Below are 14034 nucleotides of genomic sequence, written 5' to 3' on the forward strand. Positions count from 1 at the left end.
GGACGACACCGCGCGCGAATGGTTTGAGAGATCTGAAAAGAAGACTCGCGTTAACGTCGTGTCGACGCACGGACCATCGAATCCATTTGTCACGTTTAACTTCTTGACATTACCGCGCGCAAAAGCGAGAAGTCGCATCGACCGAAGATTCACTTAAAGCCCGCCGAGAGAGCGGCGCGGATTAATTCCCACATTTCGTGTGGGGACATACCGAAACGTTCTTACTCGCTTAAGCCTCTTATCGAAAGCATGAGAAATCGACCGGAATTTCGAGAGTGTCCCTTTCTCATTAGATCCGAAGATAAAATGTCTCTTACCTCTTTCTCTCTCTTCCAGTGAATTACAGTTAAAAACACAACATTCGATCGTGTATATTTTCGCCGTTATAGCAGCCGGCCCGACGTTTCGTGGGGCAGAAGTGAAATTTTACATCGCGGAAGTTTCCCGGCATCGCGCGCGATTAAAATCTATCCCGCGATAGGAATCGCGAGTTCTCTCTCGACGAATTCTCTTGACGGAAGAGTGTGTGTGTGTGTGTGTGTGTGTACAACCGAAGAGTCACCGACCATAAAATCTCGACACGGTGCGCCGGCTGGTGCTCGCGTGCAATTTCGCGAGAGAATTTGACACGGCGTGAGCGAGCGGCCGGCAGAGTGCATTTTTGCCACCGTGTCCGGCTAGACAGCAACCGCGAATATTTCCCTGTTCAGAAATAAGATTCCAGAATGCGGAAACATCGGCATTAAACGTGGCGGCGGCGGCGGCCCTGCGATGTGTGTACGTGCTTCGAGAGGCCGATGACGCGCGCGCTTACCGTCGCCCCGACCCTCTTCGAGCTCGTGCCTTCGTGGGAGCGGATTGTAAAACGAGTAGGAAACGAAGAATCACTCGCGCGCAAGAATCTTATCCAATTAATTTTTTTTTTTTTTTTTCGATTAGAAAAAAGAAAGAAAAGTCGATAACAGTTGTTCGCCGCGTGTATTCGCGGAAACGAGTCGAGACGAGAAATGAAACGATGTTTTTCTTTTATCGTCTCTTCGCGAGAGTTTCGATCGACCTTTATTGCGATGTACATATTTTTCGTCACTTATTATCTTAAAGACAGAAAACGCTTCGCGCGCGCGCGCACAGAGAATTTCATCGACTGTACTCGACGGTCTGAAGAACTCGTGACGTTTGGGCGGACGATTTGCACGATCGATCGCGCGGCATCGCGCCCGTTCGCTGTTTCACGAGATTTACAACGTGAGGAGAGGTGTTCGTTACTCCGGCGGAGTTGCCGGTTTCCCGAGAGCGAGATCGTGACACGTCGCCGGGAGGATCTCAATGTGAAGTTCGCAACACGATCGAGGGCGAATTCTTGCGGACTTTCACCGCGATCGAAGGACGGGGGAGAGGAGGAGGATCGGCGTAAACCGCAATCGACGACGCTCGCTCGCGGCTTAAAACGAGCGCTCTAGCTATTGTTGCCATCGAAAATAGATATTGGCCGAACCGCGCGCGCGCGCGCGCTGACCGATACACGTCGTGTCCGCCTGACATTTTCGATTCATTTCTCCCTGAAGGAGTGACACAATGCCGTGTATCCCCCCGGAATTATCGTTATTCCGCGATGAATGCGCGATCTACGATTGGTTGCACATAGACGCAACAACGTGAAATACACCGTCGAAATCGTCGAGTCATACCTTAATGTCTCCGTGATAAGATCGTTCGGGAGAGCAATACACGCGGTCGATCTTACAACAAGTTTTTGTCTACGTCGCGCGCGTATTGTTCGGCGTTCGTGCGGAAACATTCGAAATTTCATAATTTCAGATCTGGCGCGCGCGCGCACACACACACACACACACACCAGACTTCGGAAACCCACTAGAAATATCCTTGTGGCAATCTTCTCACCTTTGTTCAGATTCTTGCTTTCTTCCCCTTTCGTGTATTCCGCAGTCTCGCTCACGCGCTCTGCTTCGTCATCTCGCGCTGTAACAAATGCGTGCACTTTTATTTGTTGCACACACATACAGTGTCCGGTAGGTACATTATCAACCTTTTAAGCGTGGCGTGTGAGCGTTTGCCCCGCGCACGATGCGGAAACTCGTAGCTTATAGGTACGTAGGAGAAAAAAAAATCGCGCTCGCTGCTCGTATTCGCGCCGATGTTACATAAGCGAGAGAAAAACGAGAGACCTGACTGTGAGGTAAAGCAATGCAATTAATATGTGTATCATTTGCCGATACGCTCGATTAGATTCATGTGGGACACCGTGCAAAACCGTGCTCTCTTACATAAATGTATTTGCGGACCGTGTGTTGCGACCGGCGCTGCGGCGCGGCGCTCTGTATTACGGATGACATTTCAATTAAGAAAAGTTAACGGCGAGCGCGGCGTGGAGAAACTCGTACGAGGAAACAAGAAAGAGACGCGCACAAAGAGGCCACTGATAATGAATCGAGGTAATGGTTCGCCCATTGGTACACAGCCACAGCTGCACCGTTGACTCCAGTTGACCCGCTCCTATTAAACATCAGATACGTATATACACCGGACTGTGATGTGTGCATCACGCGCAAAGTCACAACAAAATCTCTCTTTTTTTTTTTTCTGCGCGTTCAAGAAACTTTCGAAGACTCTTGCGAGCGAAACCGAAGTTACGCAATGAGAAAATTTATAAAATACAGAATGCTAAAAAAACAAAGTTAACACACGTTGTTGATATAAATTGTTTACACACGAGTTAATAATTTTTATTAATACAAATTCTTTATATATGAGTTATTATATTTTTTTGAAACACCTTGTGCATATGAAAAATTTCTCATTTCCAAAAGAATTTCTGGACGAAGAATGATCGATCGAGTTAATCGAATACATAGGGATTAGAGAAGGTTTTTGCAAATTATACACATTGTGCCCAAGGACACGCACGCCGCATTCTTCGATGATGAGTAGCACCGCCGAAGATTAGCCACGTGATCTTGTTGGTTGTTTCAATTCAACTTCTCGCGCGATTATGAAATAAATAACGCGATTGATTGATTTTTCTTTCGCTTGAGCGAGTCTGACGCGTACGATTCGCTCGAATCTTCTTTGTCGCGAGTTCATACGTTGTCGTAAAAGACGACGCGCGAATATAGAAATACGCGCGCTTGTTACATAAGCACCCGTGTAAAAAAAACGTTAAAGATAAAAACAATTCGTGACACAGATACGTGTGATTCAAACGTTTTAAACACTTTTGCAATTGAAATGTAAGTTTACGCGCGATCTCTCTGAGAATTATTCAATCGTACATGTGGGTATTTCCTAATATTTAAACAAATGAATGAAACAGCCCAATTCTCACAATGGTCAGTTATTTTCTGAGTTTGCTAAAAAAAAAAAAAAAAAAAAATTCAGAAAGGAAGAGAGCGAGAGAAAGAGAATAAAAAGAAGAAGAAGAAGACAGGAGCGTACAAAGTTCAGCGAGCCTAAGAAAGGCAGTTGCACGGAAAGCGAGCGAGTAAAAGAGAGAGAAAGAGAGAGACGGAAGAAGGGAAGGAAGACGGAGAAAAAGAGGGAGAGACCGAGAGCTGCGAGGAGTCGAAAGAGAGAAAAGGGAGCAACGAAAAAGAAGAGTGGTTCTCCTCTTTGGTCCGAGAGGTTGGGAGCGGGTGGCCTTGAGCAGGTCATCACCTCCGGCTGCGGTGGTGATGTTGCCTGCGCTGGACCATCTTAACTTCTTCTTCTTCGTCTTCTTCTTCTTACTCCTCGACCGTCCACCTCTCTTCCACTCGTCTCTCCCTCGCTAACCTCTTCCTCCTTTCTTCTCCTGTTGTACCTCACGCTCATCTTTCACTCCATCCTCGCTCTTTCTCTTTTCCTTACGTCTTGTCCGGCTCGGCAGAGTTACTTTGTCACTCTTGTCTTCCTCTCTCTCTATCTATCTCCTTTTCTTTCCTTCTCCCGTCTTTAGACGCTCTTTACACTTTCCTAAAGGCCTTCGCTCGGCCACAGAAACAATCTGTTCGTGCTAACTCTTCTCGAAGCGAGCGCAGCGGTGGAAGACGAGCCAACATCGAGGTATATACCGAGAAGCCAAGGGCCAGTCGTACCAAGAAAAGCCTTAATCTTTTTCTTTGACTTCGAAAGTATGTTCGGGGGCCATTGTACACAATTCGATTTGTCGAAAAAAATTACACCTTTTTTTTTTTACAAAGGACAAAAACCTAACCCAACAAAGCAAGAGAGTTCGTTTTTCACGTTTCTTCAAAATGTGTTTCCCCTAAACTGAATATATTTATGCAACATGTTTGAAATAGAGAGACGTTACACAAACGCGATCTTGTCTCTGCCTTTTATCATCGCACTCTGCAACATCTTGTACGGAAAAAAAAAAAAACAAAGAAGACGTAAATTATTGGGTTGCTATTAAGCTCGAGCTTTCATGTCGTTTCCGAGCTCGAGAAGAAAGATCACGCAAATTGTGTTTGACAAACTGGATCGCCAGGTAGTTACCGCCTTCTCGCGAGCGTAATGATCGGCGCGTGGCTCACGTGAGGCTCGCAACTAAACGCTATACGAGCATTGCGTTCGGTATATTATACATATTATATGTATATATATATATATATATATATGTATATATGTACATATTATATATATATATATATATATATATATGTATATATATATATATTATATGTATATATATGCGAGTTTACAACGCCAGATCGCGAACTGGAAACGGGGATATTATTTCCAGCGACCGATGACAACAACTCGAATGAAGTTGTGTTATCCGCGCGGCGGATTTTCCGACAACGTGTTTTCACGCGTCTCATAACCGCGACGGTGATCGAGAAGCGTGCGCGCCGCAAGGATCGTGTTATTTTCTTCGTAGGTGCAACATTCCGACATTCGCTTCTCACGCTCGTCGAAAGTGCAGTCGGCAACGCCGTGAGTTGCCCGAGCCGCCGCAAATTGCCGGGCGTGACGAGGATTTCTTATAGTTTCCGAGGGAAAGGATCACGCAAATTGGATTTGACACAGCGGATCGGAGACCTCACCTCCTCCCTCCTCCCTCTTTCCTTACGATGTAATGATTGGCGCGTGGCCGCGCGGCGCACGCACATGCGACCAAACGCAAATACCGCGATTACGCGCGATAACGTTCCACACGCAGGCAAAAAAGTGAAATCGCCGGGAGCAAGACTTTGAAAAAAAAAAAAAAAATAATAAAAATAATAACAACGCTGCATAATCGATGTGAAAGCGCGTTAAACTTTGCTGTGTCATAATTAATTAGTTGAAAACCAGTTAATAGAAAATTCTTCATCTAAATGCGAAAAATTAATTCGCGTCTGTCTTCCTGCTTTTGTACGCGAGTAGGGTATACGCTTCTTTGTTCCCTCTCGCGTATAAAATATAATCGCTCATTACGACGAGATAGATTTTCCGATTACGGTCGCTGATAGAAAGGAAATTAAATGGGAACGAAAGAAAGGTGCGAAAAATGCGAAATGATGTTGCAAATCTTGCGCGGAGGCGACGTCCGACGCGGTGTCCGATTACATCGCGGCGTTTCGGCGATGCGCCGAACCGCGCTGAGGACCGGATCGTCGAAGTCGGTGTCCGGACTTAAGTGAATGAGGAAGATAAACATAATAATTACGGCAAATTGAGGCCTGCCACTGAAAACGGCATTGTGGCGAGCGGAGAGGAGGCGAGAGAAAGAAGCGGGGCCGAGTGCGCGCGGCGGGTACATCAGTGAAATAAGCGTGTTTAGCGTGGTTGGCGTGCCGGCGTTAGCGTGTGGGGGTGAACTGACGAGAATATCGGTAAGAAAAAAATAAATTATTAGAAATAACAGACCAATTTTCACTCCTCAATTTTCATTGCCTGAAGAGAAACTTTGCGGGAATTTCGAGAATTTTCTGTTGGAATTTTTTAATTTATACAAAAAAAAACAAATTACATAAATAAAAAGAAACGCAGATAAAAGAGAAATATGTAAATGTTTTGGTTTTGCGGCGCTCTGACGAGATGTAAGAAAAAAATGTGACGTAAAACTGAGTACAGTATTTATTTCTTCGACGTGGGCTTTGGTGTAATTTGATTTTGCGATACGGAATCACAATAAGAATACAGTCAGTTGTGTGTATCGTTCGTAACACATGCTCGACCGGAAGTGCGATATTCGCCGCGTGGGTCGGTACTCCCAGACGATGCTATAAATTGCTCTAATCTCGCGAGCAGTAATAGGCGTATCCACTCTCGCGACGTGACGGCGAGGTGGGAAGTAGCGTTGCATACGGCAAAAGGACGTGCTCGGTACGCTTATCGACGCTTCTACCTTCTTCACAGGCAAGTATCGTACCGTCACACACGTAAGTTTTATCTCATTCAGATATTTTACGAGTTGCGTATTTGTTTTTCTACAGAAAAGAATAAATGTTTAAATAATTAATCGATTAATTATCTTCAGAGAATGTTTTTATCAAAACGTCCGCAAACTTTTAATCTTCATTGTGTTTATTTTTCGTTTTCAAAACATACTTTTTCGAAGTCTTTTCCCGAATTATCTCTGATTGTCTTTCCAATAGAAGCGTGTCTTAGAAAAAATGTTCCCACGAGACACTCCGAAAGTTTGCTCTTCGGCCGTGTTCGTCTTTTTATATTTTTTCTTCGAGAAATACCCTCGGGCGAGGGACTCTATTTCTGGATCGCCGGTCGTAATTTGCATCGCGTCTGAAGGCGTTACAACGAATATAAAGCGATCGAAGGGTGCATCGATTTCGATTAAGTAACGACCTCGACCTAGTGAATTGTGCGCGTGTTGTGTTGCGTTCGCAGAGAATTCAGCCCCGCGGCTGCGATCCGGAGCGATTCTCTCGCGTACATGCGCGCGGCAATGAAGTTTTGCTCTCCGGTGATCGCGCGCGTCCGTAGGCCGGTTTCCCAACGCCTCGGGCGATTCGCGTGCTTTTTCAAGACCTCTTGAAAAAAAAGATCGCAAATAATCGACGATTTTATTAGTTCGGTCGGAATCTCCTGTTCTCGGTAGTCCATTTTCGAGAGAAACGAAAAGAGTTTTTATTTTGTTTTTTTTTCTTCTAATCTTCTTTTTTTTTTCTTTTCCACAACGTGCGCTCATTTTAGTTAAGTACGGATACCGTAAATGATGTATCTCTGAGAGGGAACCGAGCCGCGATCTCGTGTATACGAGACGATCTTCCGCCATCGCGAATGCCTACACGTGTATCTCGATGCACGCGATGTATAAGGCACGCTGTTAGTGTAATAATAAACTCTCTTGAGCGCCGCGCAGCACACGGCTAACAGAATGTATCTTGCGAGTCACAGTGACTGACTACTTGGCGCCTGCACCGATAAACCAATCCCGGCTTTATACACGATTGTCGGTCGTGCGTACGTTTAATACGCACGCTCGCGCACGCTGACACTAGAGACGCGCACGATGAATGAGCTAATTGTGCTTTCTGATGAGCGTAGACTCGTCGTCTCTTTTATCTCTTTTCCGCCGTGGATGACGTACTTACACTTGCGCGCGGCGGCCTGTCGTTTCGAAAATGCGATATCGCGCGCGCGAGGAAGACGTTCGCCTTAAGTGTAATCGATAATTGACGTTCGCGAGAAAATATCGAGATGCGAGCACTCGCTTTGCGTATATGCGCGCGCGCGCGCGCGTCTTCACAGAATCTTTATGTAACAATTATAATATTTTTTTAACAAACAGTTGTCCAAATTATTTTGAAAAGTGTAGCGGTAAGACGCTGCTAAGAGATCACATTTTCTCGAAATAATTTCAGAATCGTGGGACAACCTGCCGCGCGCATATTGTTTAAGTTCTCCGACGAAAAAAAAAAGAAAAAAGTTCAAACGAATGGAATCGACAAACATATATTCCGGGCAGGTGTAGTTCGTCCGCGCGACGCCCGCAGCTGCCTCTTACGGAGCCCTTAGCGTGCTTTACCCTTGAGATTCAGAAAATATCACGGCGTATGCGTAACAGCTGCTGCATTTTTCTGTGGGTGGCGAGCAGTGAAAGTGAGTCTTCGAGGCCGCCGCGGCGCCGGATATAAATTTCATTTGTATTATTTTAACACGCGCGTTAAATGCAGTTCACAAGAAAATCATAATTCCGACGAGAACGTAATTTGTTCAAAGATTTTAGTTTTATGAAATTCCGGAACAAGAACCAACTTCCGTCAATCGCAGCAACGGCGTTTGATCGTTCGAGCGGTTTAAAGAGAAAGTTATTTTCCCTACAAAGATTTTTGTTTTTTTTTTTTTTTAGATTTCTTGAGCTTGTGTGCACGCGATGGCGATCCCCCGCAGGAGAGAATCTTTTTTTGTCCACGACGTGGGGAGACGAGACGACGCGTCAGAAACTTTGAACATTTACAACGTTTCGTTACCAGCCTGCTTCGAACTTGCTGCCGCCGTACACGGATGTTACGAAAATGTTTTAGAAATTTCACAAATGGCCTTATAAAATATTGAGAGAAAAAAACCTCCGTTTCTCCGTTCGAATAGAAGCACGCTATTACGTTGATTGACGCTTGTGCGGATCATTGCGAATCTAGCAATGACGGTTTTTTTTTTTTTTTGTTGCCTAAATGGCGATTGCCAATCGAGAATCGCGATTGCGCCTCGCGATCGCGAAATTTGTCAAGACCATTATTTGCACTTCGGTTGTGCAGCGATTGAAAAAGTCAGTTTTGAAATCCTGCATGAAAAGCGACATATTTAACCCATTTGAGACAGAGACTAATTTACCGCTTGGATTAGAAGCTCGTGGGTCGTGGTGACTTCGTTTGAAGTTTTTAGCGATTCACGAAGACCGATCGTTAGACCTCGTCGTGCCACGGTCTAATGAGCGTTCGGACCGCTTTGCGAATCAACTCGCTTCGATTAGCGCCGTAAAATCGGCCTTCCTTTGGTATTAGACCCGATTTTCTTGTGTATATACCCACCGCGACAGGAAATGCACCGAGCGAAAGCTTTTTCGTTTCAATTGATTTCGTCTCGCCAAAACCAAATATTGCTTTGTGAGAAAAACATTGTCGCTTCGAGATAAGAAAATTTAATTGGTAATGTTTGAAACACACACACACATGTGTATATACACATACATATAAATATATATATATATATAAACATATTATATGCATAAATAGAATGTGCTAACTAACGAGACTTAAAAATAAATCACATTTAGAAATTTTCATAAACAGCTTACCGTTCCGAGAACAAAATATTTTCTTCGCGTGGCAAGGTCTTCTCTCAACTATCGCTCGTAGAGACTATATAGTCCTCAAAGCTTTTCGCAGAAATCGATTATTTCGCGAATTTCCCGTGATCTCAAATTCCGTAACGAGAGCGCATGATTTCGAAAACGAATGTTCACCACGTAATATACTTTTAGAGAAATCACGAAAAAAAAAGATATGGATCTGAGCTAAATACCAGGCGCGAAAAATATAAATGGTAATTCTGGTCCGTAACAAGGTGAGAAACCGACCGATACGAAAACTTGCGTTAAAAACACTTCTCGAACTCGCTCCGATCGTAGTGCTAAAATAATATATAGCGTGGATTAACGATATCTCTTGTCGTTTTACACAACACCATCAATCTAATTTTGGAAATCTTCTTCTTCTTCTTGGAAATTATTCGATTCCGCTTGTGTGTGGACTTTTGTGAAAATTGCGAAAGAATCTTGACAAGAAACAAAAAAGAAAAACGCCGAGTCTCTCGAGATTGGAACACGTGATTTTTTAAACAATTTTAAAATTCGCAAACGAGAGATTCGACGGGACCGATTCGTGACAGGCCTTAAGTGCTACCTAAATGTGCAACAAGACCGGAGCACACGCGGCGAGGGTTCTCGGAACGTTTGTGACTTCGAGAGTCGGCGAGAGACTGGCGAACGCGTTCCGCTCGTGCCTCTCGAGACGTCGCGCCGGGCATCCCCTTTCCACCGAGAGCGGGATCGACGCTTCCTTACCGGTCTCGCGAGAAGGAGAGAAGCCTTTACTCCCGATAGGTTACCTTCGAGATAACTCGATAGCATCGTAAATGCGCACACGCGTGTAAATTGATCCGATAAATTCGCCGGGTTATTGCGAAAAATCTGACATTTCGCCCCGTTAATTAATACACGCCAGCTGGCGTCGAAGCGCATCTGACCGTCGTCCGGGTGACGGCGCTCGCCGTCCAGACGCTGGTCGTATCTTCGAAATTTCATCCTCGAGACAAGTGTTCGTACATTAGTCTGTCCATATGCCAGCACGCATGTGATTCATCGTGCACGTAACGATTTGCTGAATATATTCTGCGGTTCTTCGCCTCGTCAATCGTCTATTCATTGGTATAATTCTGCGGTAATTTACGTGCGTTAATAGTGCACGCGAAATGAAACATCGACATTAGCGAAGAATAACAGGAAGAGAGAGAAAGTGTTGCATTTGAAAATATCAATTCAATTTTGATGTGTGAAAAAAAAAAAGGAACTGTTACTCTATTGTGAAATATAATAACAATAATAATTATGTAATAATTATATAGTTACATATTAATATGTGAAAAATTTTCATACTTCTGGAAGTGCATTCCTCTCGCTTCTTCCTTTCCCATCTTCCTTCCACGTAGGCATTTGTTACATCATTTAACACAATGAATGGATGTATCTATTGAAATTCCTGCTGGTCAGAAGTGTATCGGATTGATTTAGACACGCACGCACGCACGCACGCACGCACGCACCCTTCAAAACTAAAGATCGAACATTGGTAAATCGTCCCCAAATTCTCAGGAAGTCAAACACAATACGTGGTTACTAGAGGTATCTTAGGAATTTTTGCTTTGTGTTGAGAGTGGATCATTTCGTCACTCCCTACGTATAATCCCGTAACTCCAAAACGCAAATTTTAGAGGAGAGCAGTTTAAAAGTATAAAGCTTCATATGTTTCCCTATAGTTAGGGATCTTTCGGTTTCAAATTTGTACCTTATTTATGAATATTTTTTTTTAANTCGGTTTCAAATTTGTACCTTATTTATGAATATTTTTTTTTAATATTTGGTGACCATAAAGAACATGACTTTCTAAGTGTCATTATGCAATAAACTGAAAATCCCATATGTGACACTTATGTAATTATACGTAGGGAGTGACGATTTCTCGGGATCTAAATTACGATTACAAAACAATACGTATCTGGTTTGGCAATGGAAAGAAAAAATCTGGTTATTCTACAATAAAATTCAAGTTTTGGAAGTTCGAGCACCTCGCTGCGAAAAAAAAACAGAGGTCGTGGCGGGAGATGGATCCTCGGTTGAGCGTCACTGGCGATCGTTTCGCCATAAGGCACAGAAGCCGAGTGGTTGCTAAAAAGAAGTTAGCCGGTCTTTGAAGGCTCGAATTTCCCCGGAGTCGGAGAGCCGTTCGATGTTTCGGGCTTTGCATCGTGCGATGTGAAAGAACCGGTACTGGCGAAGTGCGTTTTATGAAAGATCGTCGCTCTCTCGCTATTTCTTATGCGATGTACGGATTGCATTCCGCACGATACGAAGGTGCGTCCCAACGCGGAAGTGTGACTCTCTTTTGTTAGCGGAGATTTAAAACGCGCGCGCACACGTTTCTAGAATATTTTTATAAAAAAAAAAAAAAAAAAACAAGCACAGAATATTGCCGCGTATATATCGAAGAGCAACGGTACGCGCGTGTTTTTATCGAAAGTAGTTTCGATTGGTAATATCGTGGTGTCAATGAGTTACGTTCGCAAGAACGTATTCGTGTATTTTGACAAGCTGCCGACACGATAACATTAATCTGATACAACGTCACGCAATGACCAAGCGGGGAAAATTCATTAAGCGGAGCGAAAAGCGGAAGTCTCGCTCTCTTTGCGAAATCGAGATTTCCGTCGTTTTTCTCGCATATAAAAGTCCCGTCGATGTCGAAAGGGTCCTCTTCGGAGGACAATCCACTTTGACAGACAACCGCTTACGGCAACGTTAGACACCGCCATTTTCCCATTATTTGTAAACACATGACATGTACAAAAAGTTACCGCTATCCGGGAAACATCTGCATGCGCGCCGTGCGAGGAGGTTAAAACCGACGCGTCTCGTACAATGACTCGAAAACGTGACGATAATGTTGGATCCACATTCGTCAAGGTCTATTGCCATATGCGACGTGGTGATTTAAAGTCGTTTGTCAACTGGTCGATACAGTTCGATCGAAAGCAAATAAAAATTATTTATTCCCACGTCTGACGTGACCGAGACCTAGTTTCTCGAAAAGTAGAGTTAAGTCAGACTCTTTTCAATCGTACGAATCTATTAATTTCGGGTAATATCTCTGTGACGTTTATAAAAAAAATGTGTGTGATCAAGAAGTTTTTTTATTTCTTATTAAATTAAAATTCAACCATTCTCGCAAATTGACATTGGATCAATAAGAAGACAGTCGAAGATCGGCAATTTCGCGCGTAACTGTGAAAGAGGATGTTTTTTTGAAACTAAATCATTTCATTCGAAAAGAAAGAACAAAAAGTCAGTAGAGACACCATATATAGAGAAACGCGAATAACTAGAAGCTGTGCGATTTCTTCTTTCGTTATTCGTTCGTTTCTCTTCTCTCTCCTTCCACCTGACAATTTCACGGTGGATCGTTGTCGCAATAGCCGATTTCTAACTACGTCACGTAAAAAACTCGCGCGAACGGTTCATATATTGTTCGCGTCAGACGGGACACATGCACGCCGATGTGAAGAAGATGTAATTCCACGTTTATTTGTGTGCACATTATCCGATCGAACGATAAAAAAAAAATAAAAAAAAATAAAAAATAAAAAAACCGTTTCGGCCGCGAACGTATAAATCCGTCCCGTCGTCGACTTAGCGGATCGATCTGCATCTTATGTGTGTGACGTATCGTAGCTAATTACGTTGACGTTGATGCGGGCGAGGCGCTTCCGGGTTGCTGCAACGGAATGTCGTCTTTCGGATCTCTCGCGTTCGATATGCTCGCTCACACGGACACACACACACACACACGCATGCTTACACGATAGAGAGATCCTTTCAGACTCGCGGAACCAACCGAGTGTGCTCGCTTCTCTTTCTCGCTCTCTCATCATCGCGAACGCGAGTTTAACAATAAACGATCTCTCTTCGGTCATATCAATTTTCTCGGGCGCTCGTGCGCGATTCGCGCGCAAAACGCGATTCCGATCCGAAGACGTAATATGCCTCTTCTAATAAACGCGGCGCGTAACGTAATTTACGAACTAGTTTCCATTTCCAGCTCCGATCGCGCACAATTTCCCGTTCAACGGCCGCGCGCTTCGTCGAGGCACACACTCTCGTCTATTGAATTCGTCGATATACCGGTCGATCTTGAACGCGGGGCGAGTCATCTTTACGCGCGGGTTTTACCGCGTGCACCGTTCGAACCGGCACGATGGAATGCAGTTGGTTCGCGTTCGATCGGATGCGTTAAGAAGCCGTGCCTCGGGAATCGAATGCGCGATTCTTTCGGCACGAACGTGACAAAACGTGACCCGCTTCTTCTACACTCGCAACTCGCGAATAAGTGGTTTCGGAATCGAGAAGGAATTCTAAGAGGAATTCCGAGAACGCGCGAAGAATCGTCGCGTTCATGAATTTTGGAGAACAGAAACATCATTTATATGTTTAATGCGCGAGTTGATAAAAACTGCGACGATAATGTCATCGCCGATTTTTGTTTTTGTTTTTTTGTTTTTGTTTTAAATCGCGCACATTCGCACGCGAATGTTGAGTGGCGAATCGTTTCAGTTTCTGTGTGCGGTCCGCGAGATCGCTTATACGCGATCGCGGATTGAAACTGATACGTCGGATGCAAATAATCTTCGAGTTCTCTTACCGTACGGATAAGATGGAGGCTGTCCGGGATATATATCTACGCGCGTCGACGCGTTTTAATAGAAAGCGCTCACTGTGTGTATCAATGTCCAGCTAATTGCCCCGACATCGGAGGCTTC

General features: G+C 44.3%; 1 protein-coding gene across 2 annotated transcripts in view; it reads right to left on the reverse strand.

Moving 5' to 3' along the window:
- Nucleotides 1-14034, reverse strand: part of LOC109857728 — a 30682-nt gene that overhangs the window by 10388 nt on the left and 6260 nt on the right. The window contains exon 3 of one of the 2 annotated variants that reach the window (XM_020434342.1): nucleotides 1903-1980. The exons of the other annotated variant lie outside the window; for it this stretch is intronic. Within the exon in view, the coding sequence (XP_020289931.1) occupies nucleotides 1903-1980 (78 nt within the window). The remainder of the gene's footprint in view (nucleotides 1-1902; nucleotides 1981-14034) is intronic. 2 annotated transcript variants of the gene reach the window in all.

Source organism: Pseudomyrmex gracilis, unplaced genomic scaffold, assembly GCF_002006095.1.
Source record: "Pseudomyrmex gracilis isolate BER0280 unplaced genomic scaffold, ASM200609v1 scaffold_169, whole genome shotgun sequence".
Taxonomy (NCBI): Eukaryota; Metazoa; Arthropoda; class Insecta; order Hymenoptera; family Formicidae; genus Pseudomyrmex; species Pseudomyrmex gracilis.